General features: G+C 40.2%; 1 protein-coding gene across 3 annotated transcripts in view; it reads left to right on the top strand.

Moving 5' to 3' along the window:
• Positions 1 to 26,351, top strand: part of SPG11 (SPG11 vesicle trafficking associated, spatacsin) — a 101,195-nt gene that overhangs the window by 25,617 nt on the left and 49,227 nt on the right. For all 3 annotated transcript variants that reach the window (XR_010151656.1, XM_054667505.2, XM_016928134.4), the window contains exons 8-17: positions 4,618 to 4,750; positions 8,841 to 8,996; positions 9,383 to 9,558; positions 11,740 to 11,916; positions 15,441 to 15,512; positions 15,893 to 16,020; positions 16,307 to 16,482; positions 17,849 to 18,062; positions 22,695 to 22,898; positions 24,718 to 24,824. Coding sequence is in view for 2 of the 3 variants with exons in the window: in XM_054667505.2 (XP_054523480.1) it covers positions 4,618 to 4,750; positions 8,841 to 8,996; positions 9,383 to 9,558; positions 11,740 to 11,916; positions 15,441 to 15,512; positions 15,893 to 16,020; positions 16,307 to 16,482; positions 17,849 to 18,062; positions 22,695 to 22,898; positions 24,718 to 24,824 (1,543 nt within the window). In the remaining variant the exon portion in view is untranslated. The remainder of the gene's footprint in view (positions 1 to 4,617; positions 4,751 to 8,840; positions 8,997 to 9,382; positions 9,559 to 11,739; positions 11,917 to 15,440; positions 15,513 to 15,892; positions 16,021 to 16,306; positions 16,483 to 17,848; positions 18,063 to 22,694; positions 22,899 to 24,717; positions 24,825 to 26,351) is intronic.

Here is a 26,351-nt window from a genome sequence, read left to right as displayed (position 1 = left end):
TCCCAACCTCAAGTGACCCACCTGCCTCGACCTCCCAAAGTGTTGGGATTACAGGCGTGAGCCACCACACCCAGCTCAGATCTACAGTTAATAACTAATTGTTTTGAATAATACAGGTCCGTTGAATGCTTTAACTTCATTTACTCATAGCCTATTCATGTTATTGTTGTGTTTTATTTTTTTAACCACATTAGACATTATTATGTCTTTAGGTTCATTTTTCATCATTTATTTTGCTTTTTAAACTTTTTGCTGAAAATGAAGACACAAACACATACATATCCTAGGCCTAGGATCATCGATATCACTGTCTTCCACCTCTACATCTTGTCCCACAAGACAATCTTCAGAGGCAGTAACATGCATGGAGCTATCGTCTCCTATGCCTTTTTCTGGAATACCGTGAAGGACTTACCTGGGGCTGTTTTATAGCCAGCTTAAAAAAGAAATAAGGAGTACATTCTAAAATAACGAAAGTATAGCATAGTAAATAATAGGCTGTAGGAATTTTCAGCTCTATGATAATCTTATGGGAACCACCATTGTAAATGTAGCCTGTTGTTGAGTGAAATATTGTTATGTGGCACATGACTACTCAGTTTTAATAAAAGTTCCATGTGCTTGAAAATTGAAAATGTATTTTCCAACCCAGGCACAGTGGCTCACACCTGTAATCCACTTTGGGAGGCTGAGGTGCGCAGATCACTTGAGGCCAGGAGTTTGAGACCAGCCTGGCTAACATGCCAAACCCCATCTCTACTAAAAATACAAAAAAATTAGCCGGGTATGGTGGCTCACACCTATAGTCCCAGCTATTTGAGAGGCTGAGGTAGGAGAATCGTTTGAACCCAGGAGGTGGAGGTTGCACTGAGTGAGCTTGAGGAACTGCACTCCAGCCTGGGCAACAGAGTGAGATCCTGTCTCCAAAGAAAAAAGGGAAAACAAAACGTATCTTCCATTTGTCACATTGGTCTTTCAATCAGAAGGAGTTAGACTGTTGACACTTTGCTCAATCCTTCTTAACCACTATGAGACGTTGGTACATTGTGGATAATTTCTTCATATCTCCCAGTGCACTAATTCTTTCTTCACCTGTGTCTAATCTGCTATTAAACACATCTGTTTCTAATTTAAATTTTTATTTTTAGAATTACTATTTTGCATTGTTTTTATATGTGTGATTTTGAAAATTTGTAAATCTATAGAAAAACTTCAAAAATTAGTAAAATGAACATTAAGTTAAATTTCACCTAGTTCACCAACTATTAACATTTTACCACATTTGTGTTGTTTTTTTTTGTTTTTTTTTTTGAGATGGAGTCTTGCTCTGTTGCCCACACTGGAGTGCAATGATGCGACCTCTGCTCAGTGCAACCCCTGCCTCCTGGGTTCAAGCGATTCTCCTCTCTCAGCCTCCCAAGTAGCTGGGATTACAGGTGTGCACCACCACGCCTGGCTAATTCTTGTATTTTTAGTAGAGGTGGGGTTTTACTATGTTGGCCAGGCTGGTCTCAAACTCCTAACCTCAAGTGACCTGCCTTTCTCCCAAACCACATTTGTTTTTTTGTTTTTTTTGAGACAGAGTCTCACTCTGTTGCCCAGGCTGGAGTGCAGTGGCACGATCTCGGCTCACTGCAAGCTCCGCCGCCCAGGTTCACGCTATTTTCCTGCCTCAGCCTCCTGAGTAGCTGGGATTATAGGCGCCCGCCACCACGCCCGGCTAATTTTTTGTATTTTTTAGTAGAGACGGGGTTTCACCATGGTAGCCAGGATGAAACCACATTTGTTTTAATTGTACCTTTTTTTTTTTTTCTTAACCATTTTAAAGTTGCAAACTTTATAATCCTTCACTCTAAGTACTTTAGTATATATATCATAAGAACAAGAATATTCTATTCATTGATAATTTAGTTTTTACTCCCATCACTCAGAACGAAGGCATAGTTTGTTTATAGTCTCCTCTGGGGCCAATAATTTTTTCTAGTTTATCTTTTTTTGGCAGGTGTCACCTCACATGTACCCTAGGTTTGTCCTGTTTTTTCTTCCTCCAACATAACTCCCACCAATATGTCTCACCTGCCTTGGTATATTAACACCCAGAACTTTGGCCCATTGGCTCTCAAAATCTGGTTTCTGGACCAGCAGCTCACCATGACCTGTAGATTAGAAATGCAAATTGTCAGGCCCCTCCCAATATCTATTGAATTAGAAGGTCTAGGGGCAGGGTTTTGCAGTCCACAGCTTGACAAATTCTCCAGGTGATTCTTATGCACACTGCTTTATGCTAAGGGTGGCAAATTTTTCTTTTTTTTTCTTTTTTTTTTTTTTTTATAGGTGGAGTCTCACTCTGTCACTCAGGCTGGAGTGCAATGGCGCAATCTCGGCACACTGTAACCTCCGCCTGCCAGGTTCAAGCAATTCTCCTGTCTCAGCCTCCCAAATAGCTGGGACTGCAGGTGCACACCACCACACCCAGCTAATTTTTGTATTTTTAGTAAAGACAGGGTTTCACTATATTGGTCAGGCTAGTCTTGAACTCCTGACCTTAGGTGATCCACCCTCATCAGCCTCCCAAAATGCTGGGATTATGGGAGTGAGCCACCATACCCGGCTTTTTTCCTTTTTTCTTTCTTTCTTTTTTTTTTTTTTTTTTTTTTTGAGACAGGGTTGCATAGGCTGGAGTACAGTGACGCAATCACAGCTCACTGCAGCCTCAACTTCTTGGGCTCAAGAGACCCTCCTGCCTCAGCATCCCCAGTAGTTAGGACTACAGGTGTGCGCCACCATACCCAGCTACTTTTTAATTTTTTTTAGTAGAGACAAGGTCTTTACTAAAACCTTTTTAGAAACAAGGTCTCACTATGTTGCCCAGGCTGGTCTCAAACTCCTGGGCTCAAGCAGTCTTCTCGCCTCAGCCTCCCAAAGTGCTGGGATTGCAGGCATGAGCCACTGTGCCTCACCAACTTTGTAAAGAATGAGACAGTAAATATTTTAGGCTTCTCAGGCCACATGCTCTTTTGTTTTTGTTTTTGTTTTTTGAGACAGCATCTTGCTGTGCTGCCCAGGCTGGAGTGCAGTGGTATGATCTTGGCTCACCACAACCTCCACCTCCTGGGTTCCAGCCATTCTCCTGCCCCAGCCTTTTGAGTAGCTGAGAGTACAGGTGCCTGCCACCACACCTGGCTAATTTTTGTATTTTTAGTAGAAATGGGGTTTCACCGTGTTAGCCAGACTGGTCTCGAACTCCTGACCTCAGTTGATCCACCTGCCTCGACCTCCCAAAGTGCTGGGATTACAGGCATGAGCCACCACACCTGGCCATCATACTTAAAAAAAAAATGTTTATTTTATTTTTGTTTATTAAAAATATAGAATGCAGCCAGGTGCGATGGCTCATGCCTGTAATTCCAGCACTTTGGGAGGCCTAGGCGGGAGGATCACCTGAGGTCAGAAGTTTGAGACCAGCCTGGCCATCATGGTGAAACCCCGTTTCTGTTAAATTAGCTGAGTGTAGTGGTTCAGACTTGTAATCCCAGCTACCTGGGACTCTGAGGTGGGAGGATCACTTGAACCTGGGAGGCGGAGATTGCAGTGAGCCAAGATCAAACCACTGCACTCCAGCCTGGGCGACAGAGCAAGACTCTGCCTCAAAAAAGACAACTGAGAATCTGGCTGGGCGCAGCGGCTCATGCCTGTAATCCCAGCAATTTCGGAGGCCGAGTTGGGTGCATTGTTCTAGGCCAGGAGTTCGAGACTAGCCTAGCCAAACACAGTGAAACCCGTCTCTATTAAAAATACAAAAAAAAAAAAAAATTAGCTGGGTGTGGTGGTGCATGCCTGTAGTCCCAGTTACTCCAGAGGCTGAGGCACGAGAATCACTTAAGCTGGGCAGGCAGAGGTTGCAGTGAGCTGAGATCATGCCACTGTACCTCAGCCTGGGTGACAGAGTAGGACTTTATATTGTACTGCCATAACATTTTAATTCAAATAGAATATAACTTAATTGTAAGGGTAATCCCTAATATTTAGCTTTGAATTGTTGTAGAAATATAAAATGGTAGAGCTGAAAAGGTTTTGTAGTCTAATAACCTCCTGTTTCTATTGAAGCAGAAATTGGGCCAGGCACAGTGGCTTGTACCTGTAATCCCAGCACTTTGGGAGGCCAAGGCAGGTGGATCATTTGAGGTCAGGAGTTCGAGACCAGCCTGGCCAACACAGTGAAACCCTGTCTCTACTAAAAATACAAAATTTAGCCGGACGTGGTGGCGGGCACCTGTAATCCGAACTACTTGGGAGGCTGGGGCAGGAGAATCTCTTGAACCTGAGAGATAAAGGTTGCATTGAGCTAAGATCATGCCATTGCACTCCAGCCTGGGCAACAAGAGCAAAACTCTGACTCAAAAAAAAAAGAAAGGAAAAGAAAGGTTACAGAGTCTTGCCCCAGATTGCATAATCAGTCATTGTCAAAATCCTCACTGGAGCCCATGTACTCATGCAGTCTTTTGCCTCCTGTAGTCTCACCACATTAAATTCTAAAGTTTGTTTAAAAATCTGAATCCTGATTTTTTTTTTCCTATTGTAATTTTTTTCTGATTTTTATTTTCCTCCTCATTTCAGGCCGGGATAGAAAATCGTCAGCTGGACACAGTAAATTTCTTTTTGAAGAGCAAGGAAAATCTTTTTAATCCATCCTCAAAATCTTCTGTATCTGATCAGTTTGATCACTTGTCATCCCATTTATATTTAAGAAGTAAGTGGAATAAAGATTTCTACGTTTGTATTTATCATTTGATCTTCTTAATAACTTTCAAAGTATGATGTTGTGTTTTCTGATGACTCATTTACTTGCCAAAACTTAGTCATGGGATTTTATGTACTTTTTGGAAACTTTCTTTTTTTTTTTTTTTTTTTTTTGAGACAGAGTCTCACTCTGTCGCCTAGGCTGGAGTGCGGTGATGACAGCTCACTGCAGCCTCACCTCCTGGACTCAAGCAATCCTCCCACCTCAGCCTACTACAGTAGCTGGGACTACACGTGTATGCCACCACACTCAGCTATTCTTTGTAGAGAATGGGGTCTCACTGTGTTGCCAGGCTGGTCTCAAACTCCTGGGCTCAAACAATCCTCTGCCTCCCAAAGTGCTGGGATTACAGGCGTGAGCCACCATGCCTGGACAACTTTGTGGAAATTTGGCAGTGTCATCAGATTCTATAAATGTCGTCATACTATATGGGGTATTTATTGCTCATATCTTTTACTGTACTCTGTATTTTTATTATGCAAGGAAGAGGCAATCTTTCAAATTCAAGACAGTTTTATACACGACAGAAAAACATTTATTTGGAAAATTGCCTGCCCTTGCAACCATCTGAGATGTGTATTGACAGTGTGGCTTTCCGAGTTGTGGATTAGGATTTGTTATAAGAATTTTTGGTGGGATGCAGTGGCTTGCCCTGTAATCCTAACACTTTAGGGGCCAAGGTGGGAGGATCGCTTGAGTCTAGGAGTTTGAGACCAGTCTGGGGAACATAGCAAGACCCCATTCTACAAAAAAATTTTAAAAATTAGTTGGGCATGATGACGCATCCATAGTCCCAACTACTTGGAAGGCTGAGGCTGAGGATTGCTTGAGTCTGGGAGGTCTAGGCTGCAGTGATCTATGATTGTGCCACTGCACTTCAGCCTGGTTGCAAAGTACGACTCTCAAAAAAAAAAAAATTCACCCAGACTTCTCTGCTTTTTTGCCATATTACCAACACTTTTCAAGATTTTGGCTTTCCTTTTTAATAAATAGGAAGCCTAACTTTTATTCTTGGACCAGGTAGCCATGTAAATTCTCTCCTTAGAACAACAGGGTAATAAAGTATATTTTCCCCTTGTTAAATAAAAATTACTGGAAACCATTGTTTTGATGTGAGCTGTACTAGGCCCCATCAGACCAGAACAGAAATCAAAATGGAGTCAACTATGCTAAAGTTCCATAGCATCAAACTTAAAATAAGGTGGTCTTCTGACATTGGGAGAAATTAGGAGAGAGCCAATAATCCCAAACAGTCCAGTTTCAATCTGCAATCAGCGTGATAATGACGTTCCTCTGATATAATCCTTATGTAAAAGAAGTAACGTAGGCCAGGTGCAGTGGCTCATGCCTGTAATTCCAGCACTTTGGGAGGCTGAAGCGGGAGGATCTCTTGAGCCCAGGAGTTTGAGACTAGCCTGGGTAACATAGTGAAACCTTACCTCTACAAAAAATTTTAAAATTAGCTGTGCGTGGTGGTGTGCATGTGTGGTCTCAGCTACTCAGGAAAGGGAGGTGGGAGGATTGCTTGAGCCTGGGAGGTTGAGGCTGCAGTGAGCCGTCATCACGCCATTGCACTCCAATCTGGGCAACAGAGTGAGACTCTGTCTCAAAAAAAAAAAAAAAAAAAAAAAAAAGCTGGGTGCAGTGGCTCACACCTATAATCCCAACACTTTGGGAGGCCCAGGCGGGAGGATCACTTGAGACCAAGAGTTCATGACCAGCCTGGGCAACATAGTGAGACTCAGCCTCTATTTTTAATCGGAAAAAAAAAAACAAAACTGATGTAGTTTCATGTTAAATAATCAGTATTTTTTGTATTGTTCTGTCTCTCTTCGTCTTACAAAAAAAGTAGCTTTGAAACAACTAATATGCTCTTTTTTCTTTGCTTCTGCTTTCTTCAGCTCTTCCATGTCTATAAAGCCAACCCCTTCTGCTCAGCTCACTAGAACACCTTTTCCATGTTATGAAATTAAGTGTTGCCACATTCTAGAGTTGCAATAAAACCAATTGAGATCTTTAATCTAAATTTGTTGTAATTTTGTCCTTTGACACTCTGTAAATACGGTTTTATAATCTGTGTTTTTTCCCCACTTTATACTGTAGACATCTTTCTTGTTAATATATACTTACTAAATATGATGACATAGAATTTCATTGTATGGGCTGTACCATAATTTACCAAGCCAAACTCCTGTTAGACATTTACATTTATTCTAGTTCTTAGCTGTTAACAGTGTGCTAGAAATGCTGTATGTGTGTGTAATTTCACATATATATAATCATTTACTTATATTACTAGAATTTATTGTTAAATTCTAGACCTGGAATTTCCAGGTTTAAGAGTATGCACAATTTATATTTTTAAACACCTTGATAAATTGTCCTTCAAAAGTTGTATCAATTTGTAGTCTGCTTACATGGAGAAAATTACAACCTGCTGTTTTTCCACTGATGTAGTATTAGCTTTCACTGAGAAAATGAATTGGATGTTTTCTTTTTTTTCTTCCTAAATCTCATATATGGTGGAAAGATATTTTCTTTTAAAAACACATTCTCAGACTGGGTGCAGTGTCTCGCGCCTATGATCGCAGCACTTTGGGAGGCCGAGATGGGTGGATCATGAGGTCAAGAGTTCGAGATCAGCCTGACCAACGTGGTGAAACCCCATCTCTACTAAAAATACAAAAATTAGCCATGTGTGGTGGTGCATGTCTGTAATCCCAGCTACTCGGGAGGCTGAGGCAGGAGAATCGCTTGAACGAGGAGGCGGAGGTTGCAGTGAGCCGAGATCGCTCCATTCCATTCCAGCCTGGGAGACAAGTGAAACGCCGTCTCAAAAAAACAAAAACACACATTCTATTTTGTTTTGAGTTCAGAGTTTGGTCTCCTCTTTCTTGAATTGCCAGCTTTTCTAATGCTCTCATGTTTTAAAAACTGCTTAAATTTATAGAAAAAGGCCTAGTTTTTGATATTGAGCAGGGCTCCATCAGCAGTTATAGAGTCATTATTCACTTCTGTTGTTTGGTGGTTAGTGATTTCTCCTCATTCCACTCTCACCTGCACTGCTCAGCTCTAAAGGGTGGAGATGGGACCTGAATGAGAAGCACTGGTAATAGCCTTACCTGCTCCCCTAGGGGGAAAACCCGTTTCCCATAATTCTCATACATCTCACAGATGTAATCCGCGGGGGGCAGCGGGAGGAGTGCTGAGACAAACAGGAATCACTTAATTAGAGCCTTCAGCTGCAGATGCAACATCCAGGGGCCCACACTTCTTGTTTTCACTTGAATGTTTAGCACAGAATAGCTTTGCAATCAGACAGGCTTAAATTCAAATTTTGGCCCTGCCACTTACTTTTTCTTTTTTCACTCTGTTGCCCAGGCTGCTGGAGTACGGTGGCACAATCTTGGCTCACTGCAACCTCCGCCTCCCAGGTTCAAGCAATTCTTCTGCCTCAGCCTCCTGAGTAGCTGGGATTACAGGCACCTGCCAGCACGCCTGGCTAATTTTTGTATTTTTAGTAGAGGTGGGGTTTCACCATGTTGACCAGGCTGGTCTCGAACTCCTGACCTCAAGTGATCTGCTTGCCTTGGCCTCCCAAAGAGTTGGGATTATAGGCATGAGCCACTGCGCCTGGCCCTGCCACTTACTTTCTAAATTAGCTCGGGCAAGTTACTTATCCTCTCTGAACCTCAGTTTTTTTAATCTATGGAAAGAGAATATAATACACACCTACCTCTTAAGTTGTTGAAAGGAATAAATGAGATAGCATTTATAAAACAACAAGTACAGTACTTAAGATGTAGGTGGTCAGCAAAAGGGTAATAGCAGTGATATCAGTAAATGATAACTATTAATAATTAGAATCATTAAAGTTTGCAGGTAATAAGCCTGCAGAAAAGTTTTGTGAGCTTTTTGAAAATAAGACATTGGTCCTTGTTTTATGTTTTAAAATATTGTAACATGATATTTTTGATATGTTAATTTTATTGTGAGTATCCTGGTGTTCTTTATGTTAATTTCTTTGGTTCTTTCTCAGATGTGGAAGAGCTGATACCAGCATTGGATTTACTTTGCTCGGCAATTAGAGAAAGTTATTCTGAACCCCAAAGCAAACACTTTTCAGAACAATTGCTTAATCTTACACTGTCTTTCCTTAACAACCAAATAAAGGAGCTTTTCATTCACACTGAAGGTAAGAATAGCAGCTAGGAAGAGGTCAATTCTACTGTTCCTGTGTCAGAACAGATACAAGTGCTGCTATTGGGTGACACAGCATAAACCAGTGGCACGCCATTTACTACATTTGGGTAAGGTCAGTGTGTAGTTGAGTAAGTGAAATGGGTTTTGATACTGAGAAAGTTGAGAAAGACCCAGGACTAATCGTGAAGGACAAGAAAAGGAAAGGGTTATATTAAAATACAGAGCTACTTACTTGTAAAAAGGAAAATCCTCAGACATATTGTTTGAAATTTAAAAATACCAAGTTTGAATTTTGACTTTCTTTAGAATTCTTTATAACAGCTCATGGTTTATATTTACACACACACACACAAATTGGCACATTGGTATTTTCCATAGAACTAGATGAACATCTGCAAAAAGGAGTGAACATTTTGACTAGCTACATTAATGAACTTCGAACCTTCATGATAAAGTTTCCTTGGAAGCTAACAGATGCCATAGATGAATATGATGTACATGAAAATGTCCCCAAAGTAAAGGAGAGCAATATATGGAAGAAACTCAGCTTTGAGGTAAGTACGAATAATCATCACTTCTTTTATTTGCCAGATTCAGAAGATCTGAGAAAACAATAGAAAGAAACAAAATTCAGACTCTATATACTTGTGATTCAGAATGTTTGGCAAAGGTTTTAGGTTTTATCGGTTTGGGGATTTCTGATTATGACTTCAAATTTATGTCTACAAGCTCCATTTATTTAATTCGCTATAAGGGTAGGCTCCCTCTTAATGCTAGATCTGCCCACTTGGGTTCAGTAACAAACACCCGACTCTAAACCCATGTGAAGTGGTACTCCTTAGCAATACTCCCTCATTGGCTCAAGCCTGGTGCTTTGGACTCATGCATTCTGCCTGACCTCTGGATAAATTGAATTGCTGCTGATGATTAGATCTTTGGAAATTTTTATTTTATGACATTATTACTTAGAAGTATACTTAATTTTAGTCCTATCTGAAATTCTATTTAAGACATTTTGCCAGTTAAATTTGTTTCCATCTGTTTGCCTTTTTTCCCACCACAGTAAAAGTTATAATAATACAACTAAAATTTACTACCATCTGTATGACTTAGGGACTGGAAGAATCCTTCATCCACTGGAGGGTATTGGTATTGGAAAAACAAAAGCTAAAACAGCTTAACACAGATGATCATAATCAGTAGGGAATTAAAGTGATAAGATGGAGATACTGCTAGGTTGTTAAGATTGCTGTTCTTGGGGTGGAGGGATTAAAGTACGTGGTGTGACTGCATTTTCTGTATCTCTTATTCATTCTGTAACCTTAAAAAGTAAGAAATTATCCGGGTACAGTGGCTCACGCCTGTAATCCCAGCACTTTGGGAGGCCGAGGCAGGCAGATCACAAGGTCAGGAGTTCAAGACAAGTCTGACCAAATGGTGAAACACTGTCTGTACTAAAAATACAAAAAAATTAGCCAGGTGTGGTGGCAGGCGCCTGTAATCCCAGCTACTCGGGAGGCTGAGGCAGGAGAATTGCTTGAACCCGGGAGGTGGAGGTTGCAGTGAGCTGAGATCGCACCACTGCACTCTAGCCCAGGTGACAGTGCGAGACTCTGTCTCAAAAAAAAAAAAAAAAAAAAAAAAAGAAATTACTTACTTTTCCTTCTACTTTTTTGTCTCCTTTTTCCTGTCTCCTTCACAGATTTCTCTTCCTGTTTCCCTCCTTTAATGTTCTGCAAGGCTTTGTCTATGGTCCTCTTTTTACTCAAAATCACTGATTTTCAACTTTTGCCAGGGGAAGGGGTTATACTTTACTCTGGTAAAAATTGTAGACCCTGTCTTCAAAAACAGGCATGTGAATGTGTACACATAGACAAAATTTTATACATGGCTTAATGGGGTTTACAGATCTCTTTAAAGCCCTAGGTTAAGAATGCCTCCTTTCTGTTCCCTCTAGGGTTTAGATCTTCAGTTTAAGTATTTCTTTTCACATGGATTGTTGGTAGTAGCCTTCTAATGCCTCAATATCTTGAGCTTGAATCACTTTCAGTCCACTCTCTATATTGCTGCCTGGATATTTTTCTGTAAATATGTATCTGATTACATCACATCTTGCTTTTACGGTCTTTCAGTGGCTCCACGTAGTTTCAGGATAAAATCTACCTCAAACGCAAGGCTCATCATGATGGATCCTCTGCTTTGCTTTCAAGTCTCATCTGCTACTCTCTCCAGTTACATTGAGTAATTTGTAGTTCCCTGAAGGCTTGATGCAGTTTCTTTTCTTTGTCCCTCTGCATATGATACTCCCTCTTTTTGGAACACTTATTCTCTTATCTCAGTATATCTATGGAACACTTACTGATCTTTAAATTTTTTGCCCATCAGTTACTAGTTACTTCTACTAGCAAGCCTATGTGGGGGGACATGGGGGTGGGGGTGGTCATCCTTCTTATTTAGGTGTTTCTCTTCTAGACCTTCCTCTCTAGCACCCTGGGTTACTTTTATCACAGCCCTTATCATACAGTACTATAATCAGTGTGTCTTCCACTAGCTCCTGGAGTGTAGGGTCTTAGTTTTACTCAATTTAATATCCCTTGAACCTAACTCCAAATCTAGTAATAGATTTTAAATAAAAGTTCCTTTGTTAGATGTTACATAAATGTATAATCCCATGTTGATAATCATAATAAGGAAATGAAAAAGAACTTAAAAGGCAAACGTTTTTCTTTTCCTAGGAAGTTATTGCCAGTGCCATTTTAAACAACAAAATACCAGAGGCACAGACTTTCTTCAGGATTGATAGTCATTCTGCTCAAAAACTTGAGGAGCTTATTGGCATAGGCCTAAATTTGGTCTTTGACAATTTAAAAAAGAACAATATAAAGGAAGCCTCTGAACTTTTGAAGAATATGGTGAGTGGTGTAATCCATAAAGTCTTAAAATGTATTTAATATAATTTCTAGTTATTATAAAATTGGTTTGTATTCATAATTATTTCATAAACTAAGAAATTTATGTAGTAAATAATGACACTAAGAAATAATGACATTAATAACACTGAGAATGGCTGGGTGTGGTGGCTCATGTCTATAATCCCAGTGCTTTGGGAGGTTGAGGCAAGAAGATCGCTTGAGGCCAGGAATTCAATACCAGCATGGGCAACATAGCAAGACCCTGTCTCTAAAAAAAATAAAAAGGACGTGGTGGCTTGCACCTTGTACCTTGTATTAGTCCATTCTCATATTGCTATAAAGAACTACCTGAGCCGGGCGTGGTGGCTCACGCCTGTAATCCCAGCGCTTTGGGAGGCTGAGGTGGGTTGATCACCTGAGGTCAGGAGTTTGAGACCAGCCTGACCAACATGGTGAAACCCCGTCTCTACTAAAAGTACAAAAATAAGCCAGGTGTGGTGGCGGGCACCTGTAATCCCATCTACTGGGGAGGCTGAGGCAGGGAAAATTGCTTGAACCCAGCAGGCAGAGGTTGCAGTGAGCCAAGATGGTGCCACTGCGTTCCAGCCTGGGCAACAGAGCAAGACTCCATCTCAAAAAGTAACTAAATAAATAATAATGAACTACCTGAGACTGGGTAATTTAGAAAGAAAAGAGGTTTAATTGGCTCACAGTTCCACGGGCTATACAAGAAGCATGGCTGGGGAGGCCTCAGGAAACTTACAGTCATGGCAGAAGATGAAGGGGAAGCAGGCCTGTCTTACATGGCAGGAGAAAGAGGAAGAGAGAGCAGTGGGGAGGTGCTACACACTTTTAAACAACCAGATATCGTGAGAACTTACTTCCTATCACAAAAACAGCAAGGGGGAAATCCGCCCCCATGATCCAGTCACCTCCCAACAGGCCCCTCCTCCAACATTGGGGGTTACAATTCAACATGAGATTTGGGCAGGGGCACAGATCCAAACCATAGCACACCTGTAGTCCTAGCTACTCAGAAGGCTGAGGCAGGAGGATCTCCAGGAGTTCTAGGCTGCAGTGAACTATGATTGCACCTAAAAATAGCTGGTAACAGAGCAAGACCCTGTCTCTCAATCTAAAAGAGAAATAACACTGAGAAATGTTTTGGTACTGAGAGCTTTTTTTTTTTTTTTTGAGACAGAGTTTCACTCTTGTTGCCTAGGCTGCAGTGCAATGGTGCGATCTTGGCTCACAAAACTTCCACCTCCCAGGTTCAAACGATTCTCCTACGTCAGCTTCCTGAGTAGCTGGGTTTACAGCGTGCGCCACCATGCCTGGCTAATTTTGTGTATTTTTAGCAGAGACAGGGTTTCTCCATGTTGGTCAGGCTGGTCTCGAACTCTTGACCTCAGGTGAACCACCTGCCTCGACCTCCCAAAGTGCTGGGATTACAGGCGTGAGCCACCGTGCCTGGCCTGAGAACTTTCTTGAAGATATTTTCCCCCTAATTTTATTTAGGTATGAGTGACAAAAATTACATGTATTTAAGGTATACAATATGATGTTTTGATATGTATGTACATTGTGAAAAAATTACCACAAGTAAGCTAATTAATATATCACCTCACATAGTTATGTGTGTCTATATGGTGAGAACACTTGAGATCTACTCTCAACAGATTTCAAGTATACAATGTATTATTATTAACTTTAGTTACTATGCTGTACACAGGTCTCCAGAACTTATTTATCTTATATCTGAAAGTTTGTACCTTTTGACAAATATCTACTCCTTTCCCCTACCCCACAGTCCTTGGTAATATCATTCCACTCTCTATTACTGTGAGTTCAGCTTTTTTTTAGATTCCATATATAAGTGAGAGCATGAAGAATTTGTCTTTCTGTGTCTGGCTTATTTCATTTAGCATAATATCCTCCAGGTTCAGCCATGTTGTTTAAAATTGCAGGTTTTCCTCTCTCTCTCTCTTTTTTTTTTTCTTTTTTTGTAGAGACAGGGTCTCACTATGTTGCCCAGGCTGGTCTCGAACTCTTGGGCTCAAGCAATCCTCCTGCCTTGGTCTCCCAAGGTGCAGAGATTATAGGCATGAGCCAACATACTTGGCCTTTTTTTTTTTAAGGCCAAATAATATTCCTTTGTATATATACACCACATTTTCTTTATCCATTCATCTGTTGATAGACACTTAGGTTATTTCCATATCTCTTGAAGAGATTTTTAAATGGCATTTAAAAGTACTCTCTGAGCCGAGTGCAGTGGCTCACACCGGTAATCCCAGCAATTTTGGAGGCCGAGATGGGCAGATCACTTTTGAAGCAGGAGTTTGAGACCAGTCTGGCCAACGTGGTAAATGCTGTCTCTACTAAAAAGGCCAAAAATTAGCCAGGTGGGTGATGCATGCCTGTAATCCCAGCTATTCGGGAGGCTGAGGCACAAGAATCATTTGAACCCGGGAGGCAGAGGTTGCAGTGACCTGAGATCACACCACTGCGTTCCATCCAGCCTGGGTGACAGAGCGAGACCCTGTCTCAAAAAAAAAGAAAAAGAAAAGAAAAATACTCTGTTAGACCTGGCACTTTGATTAGGAGGAGATAGTGTTTCTCATAGAAGACTTCACACTTGTCGAAGCATGCATAGGAGCTCATTATTTGTTGGAGGACATTCTGTATTGTTCATGTGACCCCTTAACATCTCCACTTGAACTTTCTAATAAATTATGCCTTTGCTGGGCTTTATGCTCTGTGGTTTTACTTCATATGAGAAGGGGAAGCCTTAGAAGTAGGGCTCCTAGACTAAGCTGAGATCTAGCCCTAACCTGCATGGTTGGGGTCTTGCCCATGGTAACTTTCAGGAGGTGCAGAGGAGTGGAACTGTGTAAAAGGGATGTTGTTTGCATTGATCATTGTTTCCACTTGAATCAGCATACCAGATTGCTGTCATTTTGGTCCTGTGGTAGCCTAGCATTGCCTTAAATTGTTCTGTGTGCTGCCTTTGCTCTGACAAAATGCTTAAGGACTTTAGGGATAGGCAGTAAATACATATAATGAATGTAGGAGGGCCAGGCAGGGTGGCTCATGCCTGTAATCCTAGCACCTTGGGAGGCTGAGGCAGGAGGATCACTTGAGCCTAGGAGTTCAAGACCAGCCTGGGCAACAGGAAGAAATCCCATCTCTACAAAAAATACAAAAATTAGCCAGGCATGGTGATGCACACCTGTAGCCCCAGCTACTTGGGAGGCTGAGTTGGTAGGATCGCTTTGAGCCTGGGGGTCGAGGCTGCAGTGAGCTGTGATCACACCACTGTACTCCAGCCTAGGCAGCACAGCTAGACTGTCTCAAAAAGAAAAAAGAAAGTAGGGAAATGAGTGTTTGAAAGAGCAGAAAGCTATGGAATTCTAACAAGATAGATGTTTATAATAGGGTGTTTCTGTATCTAACACATATTTATGTTCAAAATAGTTCCATTACAAAATGTAACTTTTTTTGGTTTTCTATGTTTATTTTAGGGGTTTGATGTAAAAGGCCAATTGCTCAAGATCTGCTTCTATACAACTAATAAAAATATACGTGACTTTTTGGTAGGTAAAGGTGAGACTACATAGTATACATTTTCTAGAAAGCCTGGGTGAAAAACTTGGAAGAAAACCTTGGAAGAAAAACCTTAAGTAATTTTAATGTTCAACTAATATCTAATAAGTAAAAGTGTGACAACCCCTTCATCTTTTTTTCCCCTTCATCTTTCTTCAATGACTATTTTACATTTGTGGCAAAAGAAAATTTGTGTTAATATACATTAAGTCAAATGTTCAAAATATAATTCTTGAATGGCATATTATCTCATGACTTTTTTTAATAATCTTTAATTCCCAGCACTACCTTCTTTGATAATCTCATGACATTTTTTGCAAAAGTGCTTGATTTTTTGTAAAGTCACTGCTTTAATTACTTTTTATTCAAGGTTGAAATTTTAAAAGAAAAAAATTATTTTTCTGAAAAAGAGAAAAGAACTATAGACTTCGTGCATCAAGTTGAGAAGCTTTATTTGGGACATTTCCAAGAAAATATGCAAATCCAGTCATTTCCCAGGTAGTCTCATTAGTCCTCTTTTGATAATATTAGAATACCGTTAGATAGTATTTCATTTATAATTGTTAGTGAACACAAGTTTCTTATGTGGAACTGAGCCTGCATTCTCCTTGGAGATAAAACTTGTATCAGACAGAAGGGACTCGAGAGTTTTCTGTCATTTTAATATTTGCATAATCAGAATTATGTGTTCCCCAAAAGAGTGGATGTTCTTGAGCAGATAAAAAGGAATGATGCCTTTTTCTCCAAAATTTAAAAAAAAAAAAATTTATATCACTGTTTTTAGGTACTGGATAAAGGAACAAGATTTTTTCAAGCACAAGTCTGTTTTGGACTCATTCCTGAAATATGATTGTAAAGATGAATTTAACAAACAGGACCATAGAATTGTGTTAAATTGGGCTCTGTGGTGGGATCAACTAACACAAGAATCCATCCTTCTCCCCAGGATAAGTCCAGAAGGCAAGTGTGAGAGAGCCTGAAATATGAACATACTGAATGAGGATTAAATTGGGTATTGATATTTGAATATTTTGATGTGTCTCAATTTTAGAATTCCTTTCGGGAAATAATATTCAGGTTCTTTAAAATGCAAGTCGTTGCATTAAGATCTCTTTCTTATCTCAGAGTTTCTGGGAGGGATTTATAATGTGCTAATAAAAGAAAAAAATAGTTAATTGAGATTTCAAGGCTGAGTTTTCATTCCAGCTTCAAAGTGACAATCTGTTTTTGCAAATAGTCTTGAGCTTCTTGTGTAAATTGGGGATCTATGCCATCTGATATAGGGGGATCTGGGTCATAACTAACAGTGGTAAACAGTAGCAATTCAGAGAGTAAAATTCTGGCTTACTATTATGGCTGAAGTTTTTATTTGTTTATTATTTTTAATTTATTTTTTTCTTTTCATCCTTCCCCATCTGAAACAAAGTTTTTATTTACATTAAGGGAAAGAGAAGGGAAAAAAAGGGTTGAACAGGTAAGTGAAATGTACAGCTAATACGTAAGTTTCATTTTAACCACCAGAGTAATTAGAAGCTATATCTAGCTCTTTGGCTGTAGCATTGATTATAAAATGAACAATGTGGCCAGGCGCGGTGGCTCACACCTGTAATCCCAGAAATTTGGGAAACCGAGATGAGAAGATTGCTTGAGGCCAGGAGTTCAAGACCAGCCTAGCAACATAGTGAGACCCCCATCTCTACAGAATATATATTTTTTAAATTACCTGGGTGGACAGGCGTGGTGGCTCACGCCTATAATCCCAGCACTTTGGGAGGCTGAGGCAGGCGAATCACCTGAGGTTAGGAGTTCAAGACCAGCTTGGCCAACATTGTGAAACCCCGCCTCTACTAAAAATACAACAATTAGCTGGGTGTGGTGGTGCATTCCTGTAATCCCAGCTACTTGGGAGGCCGAGGCAGGAGAATCGCTTGAACCTGGGAGGCGGAGGTTGCAGTGAGCCAAGATTGCGCCACTGCACTCCAGCCTGGGCTACAGAGCGAGACTCTGTCTCAAAAAAAAAAAAAAAATTTACCTGGTCATGATGGCACATCCCTGCAGTCCCTGCTACTTGGGCAGCTGAAGTAGGAGTACCACTTGAGCCCAGGAGGTCGAGGCTGCCACGAGTGCACCACTGCACTCCAGCCTGGGCAACACAGCGAGATCCTATCTCAAAAAAAGGAAAATAGTAAAACAGAGGACCTGAATAATTAATATATTGTATAAATATCTATGTCCAGATTGTTATATTTACTCAGTAATTTAGTGTTGAGTTACGTGTCAATAGACATAATTAATTATATTTTAAAATGTGTTTTTTTTCATGTAGAATACAAATCATATTCCCCTGAAGCCCTCTGGAGATACCTCACAGCTCGCCATGATTGGTTAAACATTATCTTATGGATTGGAGAATTTCAAACCCAGCATAGTTATGCTTCACTTCAGCAGAACAAATGGCCCCTTCTGACTGTTGATGTTATTAACCAGAATACTTCCTGTAACAACTACATGAGGAATGAAATTTTAGATAAGCTGGCCAGGTATTATAACTGTTGAACTAATACCCAATGGGAAGAATACAAGGGAAGAGCAAGAAAAAATAATGGTATAGCTTTTCCTTTGAAATGCCATAAATCCAGTGTAGTGTTGTTTCATATTACTATAAAATTTAAAGGGCATCATCTTACAGTGAGGTTTTAAAATCATACTCATTTGGCCAAGTGCGGTGGCTCATGCCTGTAATCTCAGCACTTTGGGAGGCCAAGGCGGGCAGATCACCTGAGGTCAGGAGTTCAAGACAAATCTTGCCAACGTGGTAAAACCCTGTCTCTACAAAAATACGAAAATTAGCCAGGCATAATGCCGGGTAATCCCAACTACTTGGGAGGCTGAGGCAGGAGAATCACTTGAACCCAGGAGGCAGAGGTTGCAGTGAGCCGAGATTGTGCCATTGCACTCCAGCCTGGGCAACAGAGTGAGACTCTGTCTCAAAAAAAAAAAAAAATCATATGCATTTAATATCATGTGGGTAGTAAATAAGCTCTCAAGGTCTAGATGCAGGTTCCTCCCAAAACATTTTATGCACTTTGGTATAAAAATGTTAAGTTTTCAGTAGGACTATAAGGAGCAAGTGACAAGAGCTGAGATGGAGATACCTTAGTATCCTGTCTCCTGTGCTTCATATCACTACATGTGTGTTGTGCATGTTCTTGAACTAAGAGAACTGCTGAATTAAGAAATAATGAGGGGAAGTAGCTCTTGAAGTGATGTGAAGATTTTAAACTTTAATTCATTTAGAAAAGCCTGTTAAATTGAACCATATGAACTTGCCATTTGTGTGGGTCAAAAATGACTGAATATCAACCATTTCATTTGGCTCCATTTAATCTATCTTTCTAACCTGTTGAAATAGTATAAGGAAAGCTAATAACATGTATGTTAAGTTTCTTAAACATATTTTTATGTATTATTTTCTATTTACACTTATTGGGGTATACTTACAGCTGTATTTTCCTCCCCAGCTTAAAGATGTGGAGAGTCAGATCCAGGGACGTTAAGTGCTTTGCCCAAGCCAGTTTGTTACAGATTTAAATCCCTTAGCCCTGATTTTCTATTCATTCTTCTCTCCATTGCACTAAATGCTCTTGTTTACTACTAGTAAATATTATAGAACTTGTATGCTTACCTAATATTTTGCTTAGCATTTGGTTTTTAAACTAATGTATATATGGTTTTGGAATTATGAAATTAGTAAATTAATGAACTCTATACCACCAGATTAAAGGGGAAAAATCATACCACCCTGTTAGATACAGAAAAGCATTTGATAAAATTCAGCCTATTTACAATCAAAACTTGGCAAACTAAGCATAGATGCAAACTCCCTTAATTTTTTTTTTTTTTTTTTGAGATGGAGTCTCGCTGTCGCCCAGGCTGGAGTGCAGGGACATGATATTGGCTCACTACAAGCTCTGCCTTCTGGGTTCACACCATTCTCCTGCCTCAGCCTCCGGAGTAGCTGGGACTACAGGCACCCACCACCACGCCCGGCTAATTTCTTTTTTTATTTTTAGTAGAGATGGGGTTTCACCATGTTAACCAGGATGGTCTTGATCTCTTGACCTCGTGATCTGCCCGCCTCGGCCTCCCAAAGTGCTGGGATTACAGGCGTGAGCCACCGTGCCCGGCCTTTTTTTTTTTTTTTTTTTTTTGAGATGGAGTCTCACTCTGTCGCCCAGCATGGAGTGCAGTGGTGCTATCTCTGCTCACTGCAAGCTCCGCCTCCCAGGTCTCCTCATTCTCCTGCCTCAGCCTCCCCAGTAGCTGGGACTACAGGCGCCCGCCACCACGCCTGGCTAATTTTTTTTTTTTTCTTTTGTATTTTTAGTAGAGACGAGGTTTCACCATGTTAGCCAGATTGGTCTCAATCTCCTGACCTCGTGATCCGCCTGCCTTGGCCTCCCAAAGTGCTGGGATTACAGGCTTGAGCCACTGCGCCTGGCCTAAACTCCCTTAACTTAAAAGGGGTATCTAGAAAAATCCTTTTAGCCAACATCATACTTACTCGTGAAACATTGTGAGCATTCTCTTTAGATTTGGAGCAAGACAAGCCTGCTATCAAGTCTTACCAAGTTTATCTTTAAATATAGTGTAATCTCAGTAAAAATCCCAGCGGTTATTTTTTTTGTTTTTTGTTGTTTTTTTTTTTGTGGATTATGACATGCCGATCATAAATATTTATATAGAAATTAGAGGGTCTGCCGGGCACGGTGGCTCACACCTGTAATCCCAACACTTTGGGAGGCTGAGGTAGGCAGATCAGTTGAGGTCAGGAGTTTGAGACCAGCGTGGCCAACATGATGAAACATCGTCTCTACTAAAAATACAAAAATTAGCTGGGCGTGGTGGTACTTGCTTGTAATCCCAGCTACTCAGAAGGCTGAGGCAGGAGGATCACTTGAACTCAGGAGGTGGAGGTTGCAGTGAGCCAAGATCAAGCCACTGAACTCCAGCCTGGGAGACAGAGTGAGAGTCCATCTCAAAAAAAACAACAAAAAGAAATTAGAGGGTTAAGAAGAGCCCTAAAAAAGAACTTGCCCTACCAGATATCAAAACTTATTCTAAAGCTGTAGCAGTTAAGACAGAGTATTGGTGCCGGGGTAGAGAACAGAAGTGTGAGCCTAGAAACAGACCTATACCTGTATGATCATTTTACATATGACAGAGGTGGTCCTGCACAAGAGTGGAGAAAGAACCATCTTTTTGACAATGGGGCTAGAATAACTGAATAGCTATATGGGGAAAAAAAATCTAATCAGATTCCCCTCCCTACCTTGTGTTGTACATTACATCAATTCTGGGTAGATGTTAACACCTAAATGTCAAGTGTGAAAGTATAAAATACTGGAAAATGCTATAAGTGAATATCTTCACAACCTTGGGAGTAGTAGGATATATGCTTTCTAAAAGGCCTAAAGGGGCAAAGATCTGGCACTGAGACCAAGAGAGCTGCCTGGCAGGAGTTGTGACCCTTAGTGTAGGGTGTCAGCCAAGCTGTAGTCACCCAGCACAGAGAGAGCCAGGATATTTCCTTTTATCTCCTGATGGAGCCCTCCCATTGAGTGAACTACAACAGAAGTCTGAGGACACTGGGGTCTCGTAGTAGAACCCATAGAGGTGAGCCTCCAGGAACAGAGTAGGGTGACGCAGAGTAGAGCTTGGATCTGAGGAGAAGGATACCAGCACAGGCTTCTCACAAAAGAGGAAGCACAAATGGCTAATCAACATAGGAAAAGATGCTCTTCCTCATTTATAGGTAAGGAAATGCAAATTTATTTTACCCGAAATTTAGGAACAACTAAAATGGACCTCAGTGTTTCACTAATAAATATGATGTTGGCTAGAAGGATTTTTCTAGATACCCCTTTTAAGTTAAGGGAGTTTGCATCTATGCTTAGTTTGCCAGTAGTTTTTATCATAAGTATGGCTAAATTTTCTCAAAGGTAGAGTGGATAAATATGGTATATTCATACAATGGAATACTATATAATAATGAAAAATAACAAATTATACCCAGAGGTATCAACATGGATAAATCACACAATGTTGGGTAGAAGAAATAAGGTAGAGAACAATATATCCAGAATGTTCCACATAATACAAAGTTCAAAATAGGTAAAACCTTAAATTATTTGGGATTGCATATATGTGTAATAAAACTATGAATAAAAGTAGAAAGGCCAGACACAGTGGCTCACACCTGTAATCCCAACACTTTGGGAGGCCTAGGCAGGAGGATTGCTTGAGTCCAGGAGTTCAAGACAAGCCTGGACAAGATAGACCTTGTCCCTACAAAAAATTTAAAAACTGAGTGTGGTGGCACATGCCTGTCATCCCAGCTACTCAGATGGCTGAGGTAGGAGGATCACTTGAGCTCAGGAGGCGCAGCTTGCAGTGAGCTGAGGTGGCACCACTGCACTCCAGCCTAGGCGACAGAGCAAGACCCTGCCAAAAAAAAAAAAAAAAAAAGTATGGGAATGATTATCATAAAAGTCAAGATAGTGGCTACCTCTGGAGGTAGCAAAGGGCATGCAGTTGGGGAGGAATATACCAAGGGCTTATAATGTTCTATAATTAGGTTAGTGGTTCCATGATGTTTCTATAAACTCCATATACAGGTATGTATTTTCTTTACTCCTTTGGTATATATGATGTAACAGTAACTTTGTAAAAAGTAATATTTACATGCAGATTTCTATTCTTGTTCAGTAGTTGGTCTATTTAAATTATTCTGATGTAGCATGATGATTTTGTTTGGATATCTTGGTGAATTTCTCAGTGCTTAGAGCATCTAGCTTCAAGGGTTAACCACTGTTGCTATACTGGGTAATGGCTCCCATCAAAAACCAAAAAATGGAAATAACTTGATTTAGGTTTTTAAAATAATAAAGATAGCTTGAGTCTGTCGTTGCTACCTTTAAATACTACAGTGGTGCAGAAAATTTTATTAGAAATCAGCAAAAAATGTGTCTGAGAACATATAGTGTAAGAACTGGCAGCATTAATTTGTAAATGCTTATTTTTAAGTAATTGAGACCTAAACTGTGGGCATGATTTGGTCTACTCTGAACATAGCAACTTTTTAACTTGACATCCTATAAATCTGTCCATAGGAATGGGGTTTTTTTGGCATCTGAACTGGAAGACTTTGAATGCTTCCTCCTAAGACTGAGCCGTATTGGAGGTGTAATACAGGATACCCTCCCTGTTCAAAACTACAAGACCAAAGAAGGTTGGGATTTCCATTCTCAATTCATTCTCTATTGTTTGGAGCACAGTCTGCAGCATCTTCTTTATGTCTACCTTGACTGTTACAAGTGAGTACTGAGAATGCATTTGTCCTTGAGCAGGTCTTCACATTTTCTCTTTGCATATGACTCCTGAATGTGACTTTTAGGAAAATAGTAAGCATTCACACGAGGAATACTGATCTTTTTGAGGTAGTTTTCTCCATCTCAACAGTTGGTACATCTTTGAGTTCAGTACTACATTCAGCAAAATGCTTATGTGTTTTTTGGTGAATTAATTCTGTAGTATCTCTGTTAACCTTTTAAATAACTTGACTTTAGAATACAATGAAAGAAATGCTTTAAAAGGTTTGAGAGGAAGATTCTAAAGTTTTACCTGGAGTTTTCTTTGATACTTTGATTACCAAGAGAATGCTAAGCAACTTTGATTTCATAGCAAGGTGTATTTCACTTTCAAGGTATATTAGATATGCTCTAAAATTTATATTTCTATAGACACACACACGCGCAGAGAAAGAGAGAGCAATACATCAGTATATGTCTGCCTAAGATTAACCCGCAGAATCATATCTGTGGCCAGTGTTAATTGCTATTGGGTCAGTAATAACAATAACAATAGAAGTAGTCTTTAATATGTGAGTGTTTACAATGTTGGCACTAAGCTAAGTACTTTATATGCATTACCTCATTTAATCTTCACAAAAACTCTATGGGGTAGTTACTCCCATGTCCATTTTATGGATGAAGAAACAGGCTTTGAGAGAGACTAAGTATGTTACTTAAGGCACACAGCTAATAAGTGGAAGAGCTGATTTAATTCTACTTAATTTTTATTCTGGAGCCCACATTTGTGCACTCATAGGCAACATTTTTATTTTACTTATTTTGTGTAGTAAAGACTAGGAATTGGCCGGGCACGGTGGCTCACATCTCTAATCCCAGCACTTTGGAGGGCCAAGGCAGGAGAATCACTTCAGCCCAAAAGTTCAAGATCAGCCTGGGCAATGTAGTGGGTCTTCTTTACAAAGAAGTAAATCAGCCAGGCATAGTGGCACACACCTGTAGTCTCAGGTACCTGGGAAGCTGAGGTGGAAGGATTACTTGAGCCTAGGAGGTCCAGGCTGCAGTGAGCCATGTTTGCGCCACTGCACTCCAGCCTGGGCAATACAGTGAGACCCGGTCTCAAAAAAAACAGACTAGGAGTTCCAAGAGAAGTTGTATTTTTGGTATGTCATATCATTAGTCTTACTTAGAAATGTTGTCTCCATAGCTACTGGCAAGAGAACAGATTTAAGAGCTGTATTTTCAAAGTATGTATTCTGAGCCATAATTCCTCAGTTGTAACCTCTCTGTAGTTGTGTAAGCTTTTTATTTGTTTTTTACTTTGAGACAGTCTCACTCTGTCACTTAGACTGGAGTGCAGTGGCACAATCATGGTTCATTGCAGCCTCGAACTCCTGGGCTCAAGCAATTCCCCCACCTCCGCCTCCCAAGTAACTGGAACTACAGGTGCACACCACCACACTTGGCTTATAAGAGTTTTTTAAAAGCCTCTTACTAAGTTTGAATATGCTAAAAAGTTTTTGTTGTAAAAACCAATAAAATATGAAGTATCTTAAAGTACAAGGTATCTATTAATCTGATAAAGATTTGGATAAATTTCATCATGGTAGTGAACATATGATGTCTCTAAAATCTCTATCTCTAAAATTGTTTCCAGATCATGAAGAATATGTAAAATACAACACAAGAGTGGGAGTATTTTGTGTTATATTTACTTTTTAATTCCAAGATTCTTTTTTTAAATGCTAATCATCGCCTGAGCAAACATGGTTGTAATTGTCTTATCCTGTATGTTAAAGAAGTTTTTTGTTTGTTTTATATACAGACTTAGTCCTGAAAATTGTCCCTTTTTGGAAAAAAAAGAGTTACATGAAGCACACCCTTGGTTTGAATTTTTAGTTCAGTGTCGACAAGTTGCCAGTAATTTAACAGGTATGGGTATACTGTATTAAACACAGAAACTTGCTTTGGATCAGTCACTGGTCTGTTGAATGGTATTAAACTTGTGAACTCTTTTAAATAAATTATTTGGCTGTGGTCAGCTATCTGAATGTAATCTAGGCTCACACTTGAGGTAAGAAGCAGAAGGAAGGCCAAAAAGGTTAGCCATCAGCCAGCCAAGAAAAGCTAGACCTGGAGCAAAGAGCTTCTGTGGTTTTGTCCCCTTCCCCTTAGCATCGTGCTCTAGAATTTCCCTTATCCCACCAGTTTGTCACAGGCTGAATTCCTGCTCTCTGGTAGACTGACACCCTTTTTCCATGAAGAAGTGGTCTGTCTTCCAGATCCCTGTTTTGAATTTTTAGTAAGGAACTCCAAATGGAGTTAAAAGAAATCCATAGTATGTGTGAGATTGTTGTGTCCTCTGCAGTGGAGCTGCTGATGTAGAGGCTTACTCTGGTTGTAATCAGACAGAAAAGGCTTCTTACCCCTGAGGACTTAGCTGGTGTTATGCCAGAAATATGGGAAAGGGGACAGGCTGAATGACCACAGACAAGGAATGTCAGTAGTCTTTCAGTTGCATGTAATGTCCAGTTTCTCTCAAAATGCAGAATTTTTTCATAATGTGGGTTTTGTTTTTTGGTTTTGCATGCTGATTATGAAGTAATATATGTTCATTGTTAAAAAAAAAAAAAAATTAGAAGCCACAGACAACTATCAAGAAGGTAATACTGGCCAGGTGTGGTGGCTCACACCTGTAATCCCAGTGCTTTGGGAGGCAAAGTGGAAGGATCACTTGAGGATAGGAGTTCAAGACCAGCCTGGGCAACATAGCAAGACCCTGTCTCTACAAAAGATTTTAAAAATTAGCTGTGGTGGCATGCTCCTGTAGTCCCAGGAACTTGGGAGGCTGAGATGGGAGGATCACTTGAGCCCAGGGATTAGAGGATGCAGTGAGCCATGATTGTGTCACTGCACTCCAGCCTAGTTGACAAAGCAAGACCCTGTCTCTTTTTTAAAAAATAATTAATTAATTAAAAAGTAATACCTCCATAGGTAGATAGCCTAGGTACATAGGAAAATAACCACCCATAGGTAACCACTGATAATATTTTAATGTATTTTGTTCCAGTTATCTTCACTGTACTTTTTAAAAACTTAGTCTCTATTGTATTTCATTCACCCAACAAATATTTATTGAGCTCCTACCTTGTGACAGACTATTGTTAAGTGCTAGTAGAACAACAAGAAACATCTATGTTTTTATATACTGCTTTTTTGTGTGTAATATTATAACAGAATTTTCCCACATTCTTAAAGACAATGACCATTTTAGGCCAGGCGCAGTGGCTCACGCCTGTAATCCCAGCACTTTGAGAGGCCAAGGCGGGCAGATCACGAGGTCAGGAGATCGAGGCCATCCTGGCTAACACAGTGAAACCCCGTCTCTACTAAAAATACAAAAAAAAATTAGCCCGGCTTGGTGGCGGGTGCCTGTAGTCCCGGCTACTTGGGAGGCTG

This window comes from Pan troglodytes, chromosome 16, assembly GCF_028858775.2.
Source record: "Pan troglodytes isolate AG18354 chromosome 16, NHGRI_mPanTro3-v2.0_pri, whole genome shotgun sequence".
In the NCBI taxonomy this organism is placed as follows: Eukaryota; Metazoa; Chordata; class Mammalia; order Primates; family Hominidae; genus Pan; species Pan troglodytes.
Note: the sequence above shows the minus strand (reverse complement) of the source record. Positions and strands in the feature narration are given on the sequence as shown.